Source organism: Protopterus annectens, chromosome 14.part0 (genome assembly GCF_019279795.1).
Source record: "Protopterus annectens isolate FY-2018-M chromosome 14.part0, PAN1.0, whole genome shotgun sequence".
NCBI classification, from domain to species: domain Eukaryota; kingdom Metazoa; phylum Chordata; order Ceratodontiformes; family Protopteridae; genus Protopterus; species Protopterus annectens.
In genome coordinates, this window is record NC_056748.1 from 234,680,183 (window position 1) to 234,693,365 (window position 13,183).

General features: G+C 41.3%; 1 protein-coding gene across 2 annotated transcripts in view; it reads right to left on the minus strand.

Moving 5' to 3' along the window:
- Positions 1-13,183, minus strand: part of SLK (STE20 like kinase) — a 2,579,008-nt gene that overhangs the window by 76,462 nt on the left and 2,489,363 nt on the right. For both annotated transcript variants that reach the window (XM_044055960.1, XM_044055959.1), the window contains one exon: positions 8,754-8,867. In XM_044055960.1, the coding sequence (XP_043911895.1) occupies positions 8,754-8,867 (114 nt within the window). The remainder of the gene's footprint in view (positions 1-8,753; positions 8,868-13,183) is intronic.

Genomic DNA, 13,183 nt, shown 5'->3' on the forward strand with positions numbered 1-13,183 from the left:
CCTGGGATGTTGTCAGGCCCCATAGAAGCTGTGCTTTTTGTCTGGAAGAGGGTGGTTATCACCTGCTCATTGAAGATATTAGGTAGAGGACTGGTGACACGTATATTTTGGGCTATGACTGGTGAGGATAGTTGAGTGAAGTTTTCTCTGAACCTGCCTGCTAGCAGGTTAGCAATTATCGCAGGTTCCGTATGAGTAGTCCCATCCACTACTAGTTTGGAGCAAATCTGGGCCTTCCTTTTAAGATTTCTGATAAAGTTATAGAAAGCCTTGCGATTATCCTTAGCCAGGGATGCTAATTTGATTTCCTAGTTAGCTTTGGAGGACTTAAGATGTCTAATTTGCTTATTCAAGCTGTTGAGGGTGTCTTTCCTCTGCAGAGACCTTTCCTTCTTGCTCTTAGTCAGCAGTTTCTTTCACTTATTGTATAACCGATTTATGCCGGATGTCCACCAGGGTGGTCCTGATTTAATCCGTTCAGGTACAGCTGAGTCTACACACTTGTATAGAAGTTTATACAAGACACTAATGTACTCCTCAGTATGGGAGACACTGGCGTCGGTGGTGAGCGGGGTGCCCCCAAAATGGTAGGCTAAAATTATGTAAATAAGACATACATACACCAAAATAAGCTTTACCTTCATCTATAAGCAAATACACCACCTAGATTGTATAGATTAGAGAAGTAAAGATAAGTTCCTGCAAAAATAAGGGGGATGGCGGGTGGGTAACCTGGACTGCAACAGTGAATACACTCTAACATCTACATTTATGGTTAGTGTACACAACTGTACTATGTTCTTTGTGTTTCACTGTTGCAGTCATTACATTTGGGTTGAGTCCCAAAGATATGGTTGGGAGACTGGAGCTAAAACAGCATTAGGAGCGGCTATGAAGCCATGCAGAACTGCAGTGGCAAAGCCTGCCCTGGATTTAGAGTAAACAGGCAGATTGTAATGTTTTGTAAAGGTATGCACTTAACTCCAAGTAGCAGCCTCTAAAATGTCTTTGGTTGGTACTCCCCTGAGAAAGGCTGCAGAAGTGGCTGCAGCTCTGGTTGAATGTGGCCTAATGCCCTTAGGCACTGGTTTGCCATGGTGTGAGTAGCAGAAATGAATGCAGTGACCTATCCACTTTGAAATAGTCTGCTTGGAGATAGCCTTTCCTTGTGATGCTGTGGCATATATGCCACTAGTAATCGTTCTGTCTTTCTGAAAACTTTAGTTTTGTCCAAGTAGAATCTAAGTTGTCTGTGTACGTCCAAAGAATGCAGAATTTTCTCCCCCTTGTTCTGTGGATTTGGATAAAAAGTTGGCAAATGAATTGTTTGGTTAAGGGCTACAATGGATACCACCTTAGGCATAAATGTAGGGTTTGTTCTTAGAGAGACCCTGTCTGGATAAAAAATGATAAAGGGTTCCACAACCATGAGAGCCTGTAGCTCTGAAACTTGTCTTGCAGAAGTTATTGCTAGGTGCAGAGCTGTTTTCCAAGATAAGAACTTTATATCTGCAGTAGCAGCTGGCTCAAAAGGAGGTAAGGTGAGTTTTTCCAAGACATAATTGAGGTCCCATGCAGGTATTGGCGTTCTCCTTGGAGGCCTTAAGTTTTTGGCTCCTCTGAGGTACTGCCTTAATAAAGGATGAGAAAAGAGTGGTGGCACTGTATTGTAATGAGCCGAAATGGCAGAGGCATGGATTTTAATTGATGAAAAAGATAGGCCTTTGTCCAGCATCTCAGTTAAGTATTGCAAAATCTGAGGAATATTTGGGACAGCTGTATCAGTTCCTTGAGCATGGTTTCAAGCGCAAAATCTCTTCCATTTCCCAGCATAGGATTTTCTAGTACAAGGCCTTCTGGCTTCTAAAATGACATCCATCACAGCTTTACTGAGAGGTGTGGTTTGTATGGTTACATTATCCGCCATGCTGCCAGGTTTAGGGCCCTGAGCTGGCTGTGCAGAATCTGGTTGTTTTGCTGGGACAGTAGATAAGGTATTTGGAGTTAAGGTCCAGGCTGGGCACTGGGACAAGTTCCTTAAGATCGGATACCAGTAGTGGCATGGCCAGTCTGGGGCAATCAGAAACATTTTTGGTTTCTCCTGCCTGACCTTTAGGAGTACCTTGGGGAGGGGAGGTAGTGGAGGAAAGGCATATACTGATAGGTTTATCCAGTTGGAAGATAAGGTGTCCACTTTCCAAGCTTGTCTGTGATAAATCCTTGTGCAGAATCTTTTTAGTTGATTGTTTTGAGGGGAGGCAAATAGATCTATGTCTGTGCATCCCCATTTCTTTGTTATCATGTTGAAGACTTGTGGATCCAGGTGCCACTCGGGATCCATGAGGTTCCTGCTTAGTTCGTCTGCCAGAGTATTTTCCTTTCCTGGCAGGAATTGTGCCTGTAGATGAACTTGGTAAGTCAATGCTGTGTCCCATAAAGCCATGGCTTGCCTGCACAGGGGATAAGAATGAGTGCCCCCCTGCTTATGTACCACATGACCGTGGTGTTGTCTGTCTTTATCAGTAGTTGTCCTGGATGAAGTAGGTCCTTGAAGGCTGTCAGGGCATTTTGAACAGCTAGCATATCTTTTTGATTGATATGTAGATGCTTTTGGTTTGTGGACCAGGTGCCCTGAATGCCTCTTCCTGCCATGTGTACCCCCCAGACATAATCCGAAGCATCAGTCGTTAGGCTCTGCCTGGCTGGGGGTAGTGAGAATGGCTGTCCCTTGTTTTGGTGACAAGCCTTTGTCCACCATCGAAACTCCTGTTGCAGGCAGGGAATTAGAGTAATCATTGTTTCCAGACTGTGGCAATGCTGTGTCCAGACACTTTTTAGGTACCACTGAATTTTCCTCATATGCAGTCTTGCATATGTAATTAGTAAGATGCAGGATGCCATGAAGCCCAAAGCCTGCAGAATTTTTCTTGCAGGTAACTGGGCCTTTGTTGTCAATTCCTTGAAATAGGTAGTCAGTTGCCTTTGTTTGTCTGGAGTGAGATAAGCCATCTGAGCAGTTGTATTTAAGCTTGCACCCAGGAATATTATTTCTTGAGAGGGTACTAGTTTTGATTTCTTTTTGTTGACTGTGTACCCTAGGCATGTTAAAACTCTTATCACAAACGTCAGATGCTGTAGCAGAATGTCCTTGTTCTCTGCTTGTATGAGGCAGTCATCCAAGTAAGGACATATTTGTATTCCTCTTTGTCTACAGTAAGCAATTACTGGTGCCAGGCACTTTGTGAAGACCCTGGGTGCAGTAGATAAGCCAAAGGGCAGTGCAGAGAATTGGTAATGCTTTGAGCCAGCTTTGAATCTGAGGTATCTTCTGCATGATTGTCTGATTAAGACATGCAGGTATGCCTCTTTTAGGTCGAAAGTCATGAGCCAAGCCTCGCTGCCCAGCATGGGCAGAAGCTGCTGTAAGGTCAACATCTTGAATTTTGGTATATCCAAAAAAGTGTTTAGAATAGATAGGTCCAGTATCGGTCTCCATGCTTTGTCCTTTCTGGGTACCAAGAACAGTCTTGAGTAAAATCCTTGTTCCTGCTCTTGCTGTGGCACTTGTTGAATAGCTCTCATGTCCATGAGAGCTGCGCCTTGTTTTTGAGCCTCTGCCCATTGATTTTTTTGGCAGGTCTGGCCAACCGTTTGCCCTTGGCAGGGTATGGAAATGAAACTTGTAGCCTTATGTCACTGTCTAGAACCCATTTGTCCTGGGTTATAATGCGTCAATTTTGAGAAAAAAGTACTAGTTTTCCCCCTACAGGTGCTGCCAGAAGATAAGTGCTTGGTGCAGGCAGGGGGAAGTCATTGGGACTGTTTCCTATATGATTGTGCTTTGTCTTCTCCACCTTTGGAGGTAGAAGCACTCCACTGCTTAGATCTGTAGGATCCTTGCGGCTGTGATCTGCCTCTAGGGCGTCGGGATCTGCCCCTTTGACGTCTGTCTGAGACTGGAAAGGACCAATTCTTTGTAGGCCAGTGTCTGCTAAATCTAGGTGGCTGTACCTGTAAGAAATCCTTGAACATTTGCATACATTTAGCTTTGTCCTCCATTTTCTTTAACACCTCTTCTGCCTTAACACCAAACAAGGTATCATGTTGTAAAGGAGCATCTAATAATTTTGCTTTAACATGGTCAGGCAGATTTTGTTCTTTTAACCAAGCATGCCTCCTAATGACAGAACCCGTAACAGCGGCCCTGAAGGAGGCCTCCAGAGAATCAAAACCCCATTGCAAAGTATGCTTTCCAACTTGTTCAGCTGCATGCAATAAATTCTGCATTTCTTTGTTTTCTGCACATTCAGAATTTGCCATCATTTTCTGTTTAAGCAGTGTCATGATATATTGCTGATATTTGAGCATATGAAACTGGTAATTTAAGGCCCTTATAGCCAAAGTAGCAGATGTGTAAATCTTTTTTCCCCATCTATCCAGTGCCCTAGAATCCCTGTCATTGGGGGTAGGGTTTTTTGCAGTAGAAGCCTTGACCCCTTTTTGACCCTGAGAAATAGTTTCTGGGTCTGCAGTAGGGTTTTTGAAAAGGAATTTATGAGAGTCAGGGACCCTGTAGTATCTGTCCGGCTTAACAGGAGCTGAAGGTAGAGTGTCAGGGGTCAGACTAGACTCCAAGAGCACATCATCTACAATGTCCAACACAGGTGGAATAGCTAGAGGCCTATGTTGAGGTAGTAAAAGGAAGTCTCTAAGCCTTTTCTTAGATTCTGAAAAATCTTGGCTCTCCCAGTGGAAGTGCTCCCTCATGGTATGCAAGGTTTCCCCAAAAGAGTAGTCCTCAGGAGGAGAAGCTGAAGGAACTGATTCTTCAGCATCAGAATCCTCATGGGGGGAAGAGAATATTCCTGATCAGAAGAGGAATCAGAAGAAATGGAAACCTGATCTGAAGATTCATAGTCTGTCCCCTTGCCTAGGCCTCTTATCAGGAGGGAGATGGGAACTCCTGATCAAGGTAATTAAGTCTTCGGCCATTTTGAGCATCTGCTTTTTGGGCATGGAGGCCTGTCCTTATGGCTGGTGAACTTGTTTCTTTGCCTTTAAAGGTGTTTTAGTATTTGTCTTTGAAGTCGGTTTAATATATAATTGTTTAGGTCTGAATACACCCTCAGAAGCCGATGCCTGCTCAGTGGCTCCGGACCCAACTGAGGGAATAATCTCTGAGGCTCCAATACCTTGAGTTTCCTGCGGCCTGGCCGACTCCAAGTGGGAGTCAGTAGCGGCCTGCGACTCTAAAGTAGCGGGCATCAGGGGCTGCGAAAGCACCTCACTGAGAACCGGCAAACCGTCGACTTGCTTAGGAGAAGCTTTGTCGGTTTTGGACCTCGGTTGCCTGTCTTTTTCTTTGCGTTTTTTGTGAGCTCCGGTAGTCGGATGGCTATCCGACGACATTGTATAATTAAATCTTTGCCCAAAATAGCTTAATGCAAAATCGTACAGACGCTTAATAGTGTGTTGGTTAAATCTAGCACAAAACCGACAACTAGCAATGTCGTGGTCAGGGCCTAGGCAAGGAATACAGTAAGAATGAAAGTCCTTATGAGGTATTTGCTTCCCACAAGAAATACAATTAACTTTTTCTGACATCAGTCTGGAGCAAGAAATAAGTTTCCTCAATGGGGTAACTTAGCTTTTAATGAAGACTTTGGATCTGAAACTCGAACATGAAAATCTCAGGAGTTGGCCGACCGGCACTTGTGAACTGCTTCTGCTTTGGGCACCGCGTGGAACGAAAGACTGAATAAAATGGCGTCGGCTGCATCTTTTATACCCCTGAACACCTGACGTCAGGGAAGAGGCGACAGCAACCAACGCAGGACCCAAGACTTTGGAATTCAGGCCGACTGAGGGCAACCTGCCAGCAGGATAACCCAAATGTAATGACTGCAACAGTGAAACACAAAGAACATCAGTTAAACTTCTCTGAAATAAGTCACTTCTTCCACATAAAAACACAGTATAAAGCACTTTAAAACACTTTGCCAGTCCCATAAAGTAAAATAAACACAATTTCTGCACAGAAAAAAAAATGTTTTTCAATTAATTTAAACAACTTTCAAAATGACAGGAAAAAAAGTGCGTTCTAGTTTAAAATATAGTCTCATGATAGTTCATTAAAACACAAACTCCTAGCTTTAAAATAACTTTCCTGAACAAAGTGTTATTAAACATTTTTTTTAAATAAAAGTTTTCTCCCCAAGGGAAATTATCTGCCCAGCAAAGGAGCACCAAGCCAACAGCCGATTCCCAAAAGCCTCAGAGGAGCATAATCTTCAGTAGCAGGAAAGCTCTGAAGGGCTTGGTGCTCAAACCTGTACTTTTAGTTAGCGCAGCTCGAGCTGACTGATGGTGTGGGTGGCATGGAAGGTGTTCTAAAGTTTTTGGAAGCAGACTGGCTGTTATTTCTTATGTAGGATATAACCTACATAAAGGTACTGTGCAGTGGTCCATATTATGATCATCAGCTGTTAAAGAAACATTTACATTTTTTTTAACCTCAGAAGTTGGAAGGCTAGCTAATAACTTCTGGACATTCTCAAAAGTCAAAAGCAAAACTTATGGTTTTGACAAATTAAAAACCTAAAAGTTAAAATACTAGAAGCATGTATCATCTTCTCCAACTTAACTGCCTTCACATCTTTATCTGAGGGAAGGGGGTAGAAGAAGTAACCTGTACAGCATCAGATTTAGAAAGAGATATGACAGCTGGGTCTTGCAGCTGGAGTATTTCACATAATTTACCAAATGTTTAGGTAGCCATATGTTATCTGGTAAACTGGCTGCAGTATGACAAACATCCTCTTAAGCAGGCAGAAAATGGGTAATGGACAATGCTTTAGGCATCTTTAATTGTAATAAATCATAAAACATTTTCTGAGTCTTACAGACTTCATTCCCAATGGAAAAAATATTCTTAAAAGGAGTTTTCTGCATAAGGAATGTTTTCTTTAGAAAATTAAAGTTCTAACAGAGTAGAATTCTCAGAAGTACACTCTTTCTCATGTAAAGCTTCAATTTCTGACTGGAAAATCCAGTCAGACTGAGAAGGAATTATTTTTTCCTATCTGCCTGAGAACAGACTAGATGTTGAAAAGGCAGCCATCAGTTCCTTGGCAAAAAAAAAAAAAAAAAAAAAAAAAAAACAGCAGATCATCTCTATCTACAGTAGAAGAGACAGGTTGCCAAATTTTCTTACTATGCATGATGTCCCCCATCCCGACACACCTCTCAGGTACACTGGTCCCAACTTCCACATTCCCCTCCTGGCCAAGTGAAGCCCTTCATCTGCCTCTTCCCCACTCAGCAACAAAAGTGGTGTTTTCTGGCCTGCCCTAAGCTTTCCGACAGCTAAAGAGGATTTGGCTACACCCCAGTCTTTACTGGCTGCAAATGTTAAATTAAAAGGACTAGGAGAAGAAGATGGACTGTCTGAGAAATATCAGCCACAGCAGAGACAACCACCAGTGGATGAGGCAATGAAGGAGCTGGAAATACCCTACAAGGTTCCTTAAAATCCTTAAAAGCTTCTTGTTTTTTATGCACCGAGGAAGGTAATACTGCCACTGATTAATGCTCCACAGGTAGCCCAAAAGGAAGATCTGAAAGTGTATAACACAGCCTAGAAGTGCTAGTAAATATGAACGTGAGGTGAACTTGTTTTCAGAGGACAGTATTACACTGACAGTAACCTACAAGCACAGTATTTTTCCCAGATACTCTAAACAGTTTAAGTAAGGTTTTTAGTCCTAAATTAAACTTTTTCTTCACAAAAAAATGTAACAATGTAAAGCCCATCCACTTTGATTCTCTAAGCATGAACACACAGACTCTTGCCAAAATAATACATGTTTTCCACATAATTATTAATTTCAAAAGGAAAGCTTTCCCTAAAGGGGAATTACCTACCCAGCTTCAAGACTGCAGCAGACTGACAAGGTGGTCAGCCAAAGAAGTGCTCGCTTTGGTGGCAAAACAGCCCTAAAGTTTTTGGCTTTCCTCCTGCCTTTTGTAGGGAATGCTCTGCTCATTCCTGGCAGGGGAGCACCTAGAAGGTACCCAAAGCTTTTAGAAGCTGGTCACTGCAAATTGGGTAAACCCACATAGCTTAGACTACTGCAACAGTGATTTACTTTGGAAAATCTGAAGAGATTCATTCCCTTCAGACTACCTAGACTCTTCTACCACCTATATAGTAAACACTGAATTACAGGATATTAGCTGGGAAAGAGGGAAAATTCACTGCTAGGGAACTTAAGGCCAGCTTAAAGTTCAATACAAGGACATTATTTATAAATTACAACTACTAAAAAGACAGGAATAAAGAAAATATTTATTGGGTTCGTTCAGGTCAAAAAATGTAAATGTTTATGTTATTTTCATTTGAATTGACCATGCATTTGTACTGCTATTCTATTGTCTGTGTACGTAATAAAGGATTTTTGACTGGAAACAGACTGCCTGCCTTGCTTGGATTACTTTCGAATACTTAGTAATGCTGTACAATTATATATTTTCTATTATTTTTTGTTTTGTTTTGAGTTAAGACGAGTTTAAGTCAGCTACTTCTACTACTATTGTCTGATCTGATTAATATACAGTGATTAACTAGAAATATATGCACTGAAAATTTTCCACACAGATAAGTTTCTTGCACTGTTTTGTACTGCTATTTTCCTACAGAGACATATACTGCTAGCATCACCTTCATTTTTATACACAGTATGTAATTTCTTTACCTTTTTTCTAGGTCGTAATTTCTCTCGCCAGTCTTTCAGCTCCATCATGTGCTCCTCATCCAGTTCCTTCAACTTCTGTGTCTCATGCTCAATCAACAAGTGGCACTTCTCATTCTAAAATGAAACAAAATTAAGATGAAAAGTCAGAGGTAGAGTTATCAATGGCGGATACATTACAAGTGCAAAATACACTTTTACACTTACGCAAGCAATGTGTACGACAGTACACTACCACAAAATTGCACTGTGCACCACCCTAAGACATTAAATAAGAGTCAAATTTCATTGCTCCTAGCTGCATTATTGATTCTGAAATAGATGAACTTGAGCACAAAAGTTTTTCCAATATCCCCCTGGTATGAGTGGCATGAGAATTAGTATACAGTATTATAACGGTGTGGAGGGCACTGATGGTCTTGCCACCCCCCCCCCCCCAAAAAAAAGTTTTTTGTTAAAATAATTTTAGATCACTTTCTTCTCTTACTGTTTTGGAGCTTCCTGAGACAGCACTTGGATTACCTGGCATGAATCTGCACCACATTCCTGCAACATATGGTCACTAATCCGGACAAAATCTGCTGCACCACTGAAGCAATTTATTTTTTACTCTGCTCTAAGAAAGCTCTGACTTTTTATATCTGTACAGTTTACTAACACTCATGCAGGGTTAGCTATACTGCAAAAAGGATACTTTATCTATTACATTTTGGTTACCTTAACGTCTGTTACAGAAACACACTTGTCTGTGATGCAGCGAGATGAAGCCCTCACTGTAACTTGCACGACACAGGACTGTTTAGTAACTTGAGTGCCAGGGGCAGCAGTGAAGGAAAAAGATTCAGCAGCTCATGCTGCTGTGACCATTCTGAGGAGAGGGAGGCAGTTCAACACACTGCATGACTGACCTTTACTGGAGGCAGAAGACTCCACATGCAGCAAATGGGTAAAAGACCTCCATTAAGATCTGCATTACACAGTAATTGCATTAGGCAGACATGTGGGAACATGCATGTGCCAATAATCTTGCACTGTGAAAGTTTATGGACATCAGAATATGTCAGGAACTGGCATACAGGCCAGGAGAAAAAGAACCATATGCTCTGCATGGTTTGTCCGGATGGCAGCCCTCTACTGCTCGGCTCTTAAAGTACTAACAATGTTATCAGGAACAAATGGATGGAAAGGGCTTGATGGTCAACAAGGAAAAACTAATACAGGGGAGGAACTCCTGTTAAAGAAGTTAAAGATGTGTATAAAGGAAAAGAACACAAATTGTTGAAGTTCAGTAACCACAATGCCAGCAGCAGTTCAGGGCTGAAAAATCAGTTTCAAATGCAGCTGACAGTTTCCTGTCCAACAGATATGTACCAAAGTAGTTGAAAATATTCAACAAAAATATGAATAAAACCTCTTCTGCATATAATCCTACACCAATATAAAAATAAAAGATTTATACATGTCTAAGTTATGCTGTTAAATTGATTTTATTACACATGGAACCCGTCACTACTGGTGATCTGAGTTTGAACAGTTTTTTAGGTACCTGTAGGAGTTTGTCGGGGAGGATGGAAGTGAACAGCTATTGCTGGCTTGCCCATCCCTGGGACAGTGGGCATCTCTAGCTTGCCACATTAATGACATCTAGCAGGAGTACTAAGTGTTACACCCCATGGAGTTTGGTCTTAATGAGCATATACTGCTGAGCGCTTTTGCACTGCTGAGCCAAGAGATATTCAGTTCCCACTCATGACAGCTAACAGCATATCTCAAAAGAGTTGGAGGGAGAAGACCTTAACAACTAGGGAAGGGTAGACCACTCCCAAGACCAGCAAGCTGGCCTGCTCTGTATCACCCGACCATCATTACAGGACTAATGGGCTGATTGGGATTCCTAGGCAGGAGCAATTGGGCTACAAGGCTCTTGCCAGATCCAGCACTAAGCAATCTAGGCAAGGGCCCTGTGCTGGTCAGAGAGTGCCAAAAACTTAAAAATTCCAAGATTTCCATGATTACCATCATTCAGCTGTGACTATTTTGCTGAGCACCAGACATGTTTAAAAAAGAAAAAAAAAAGTCACACATTTCTTTAATTACCTCCGTTCAGCTGCTGCTGCTGCTGTTTTGCTGAGAGAAAGCGCCAAAGAATCTTCTCTCATTGGTTCAAAGATGGAGCAAATGAGAGAACACTTCCAGGAACGACACATCAATAAATGTGACAGTTTAACAGTTAGGGAAAATTTGAATGGCATATTTTAATGAAGGATTGGCTGGAGAATGGATAGTTTGAACACAGTTATTTCTGAGTCACTCATGAGGATTGCCAGTGAATGTTGCCTAGACATTTCACACCAATAATGGTGGACTATAGGGATGGACTGGAAGCTCAATAACAGGAATGAAAATGTTACATAATAGAAGCAAGTGTGTGTGTGTGTGTGTTTGTGTTTCAGTAAAGTATTAACTTTCAATCAATGAAAGCAAGCACTTGTCTGATGCCCTGTCTGGTTAAACGGTAGTAGAAAGACTCAAACCTCCTTAACCCCTGACTACAGGAAAAGGCTCGTTATAAACTTGGAGCCTTAATCCTCCATGCTAACTGTCAAACCTTCAGCAACAGCTTCATTTTCTGACAAATCACTGAAGAATTATAGTCTGTGATTAATGCTAGACATTCGTTTCAAAGCTTTGTATGCAGAAAATGCACGCTGCTACAAAACCTGGTGCTCTGTTAACTTTTGACATGAATTAGAGTAGTCCAACTCTTACCTGCTTCTGATTTTGTCTCATATTTCTTCCCTGTCCCATTAATGTTTTTTTTTTTTTTCCTGGTAAATTACCAAGGATTAAAGTCAGTCAGTAATGCAAGTTATTAAAGTTTTGTAGTTTTTATTGCTCAGAAAACGCATGCCCATGCAACACTTATACACTGTAGATTCTTAAGTAATTACTAAGAAATCATTACTGGGCCTAGCCCAAATTCCCAATTTTCCAAAAGCACTGTCTGGTTAAATGACATGATTAAAGTCACACAGCAGGCAAATGAAGCCAGAGCCAATCAAATCCTGTACCCCAGGAAGTGGCTCATTAACAGCTCACAGCTTTAATTCTCTACACCAACTGTCAGAATGTGTATGCACGTGAAAACACCCATATGTTAACATTTTAAGTGAATTAGAGTAGGCTCTGAGATATTAACTCCATCTCCATTTGCCTACTACTGAGACTTTGAGCAAGTTTGATCACTTATGAAAAAGAACACTTTGTCCAGTGGGTTTATGAGGTTAAGAAATAAAATATGTTCCTTTTGGGGGCTTTGTCCCATCATTATTTTTGGCTTAGATCAGAATTTTTGACAAAGAGAGAGGTATTTTGATCTATTCCTTGTAAAATCTTTGGCTTTCTGGCAACTTACTGTGGATTGTAGTCATGAAATAATAAGTGGCAAGGAAGTTTTAGACTACATATACTTCAGAAAATGCTTCATAATGTGTCCATCAGAAAATGCTTGGTCAAATTACACACACACACACACACACACACACACACACACACACACACACACACACACACACACACACACACAAACCTGCTCAGGCACTGACAATCACAGAAGTGAATGGAAAAGGAATATTATCTCACTTGATACACACACCCAAACCCACCTGCCATGCTAGCTGAAAGGAAAAAGCTCTTAAGGGAAGACTCAATATCATCTGTCCAGAGGCTCTCATTGGTCCACTGGCAGTACTGCTAGTATAGGTGGTGGGAGGTTAAGGGTTACTTTTTTCCTTTCACTTTTGTCATTTAATAAAATGCTTTCCAATGCAAAGCTTGGTATTCTAGAAATGTATTTGAAATACATTCCTGATTTTGCCTCGTTTCAGATTACTGAGCTAAGAAATTGAGAGGGCAGAGGGGAGCTGCAACAGGGTGCACTGTATGGTTCTGACAGTACTGAGCTACTTCTGGGCCATTATTTATGTGAATGTATTCATTCACATGATCTCAAAACAATGTCAGAGGTGTACAGTCACACAAGTGGCAGTAACTGGCACATGTGTAGTTCTCAACTATCCCTATTTTTTCCATCATATCTGTACTCTAATTCTTCATTCTACATTCTAAAGACATGCTTCTGGAGCATTTCTCCCCAGGCCTCTGCTGAAAACAGGATCTGTGGAACCTAGTCGGACTTTCCCAGTCAACAAATGTTAAATAAAAAATAAATAAAAATTCATAAAATTTGTGGCTTTCTGGTAAACTGTTGTAGACCACAATCACTAATAATGACAAATGCGAGTTTCAAACTTCACACCATTCAGAAAATGCTTGCTAACACAATACATGCTTTGCTAACGACTTTCTAAGTAGACCAATACTTAAAATCTGTTCCTGATTTTGGGAGTTTGTCTCAGATTCTTGAGATAAGA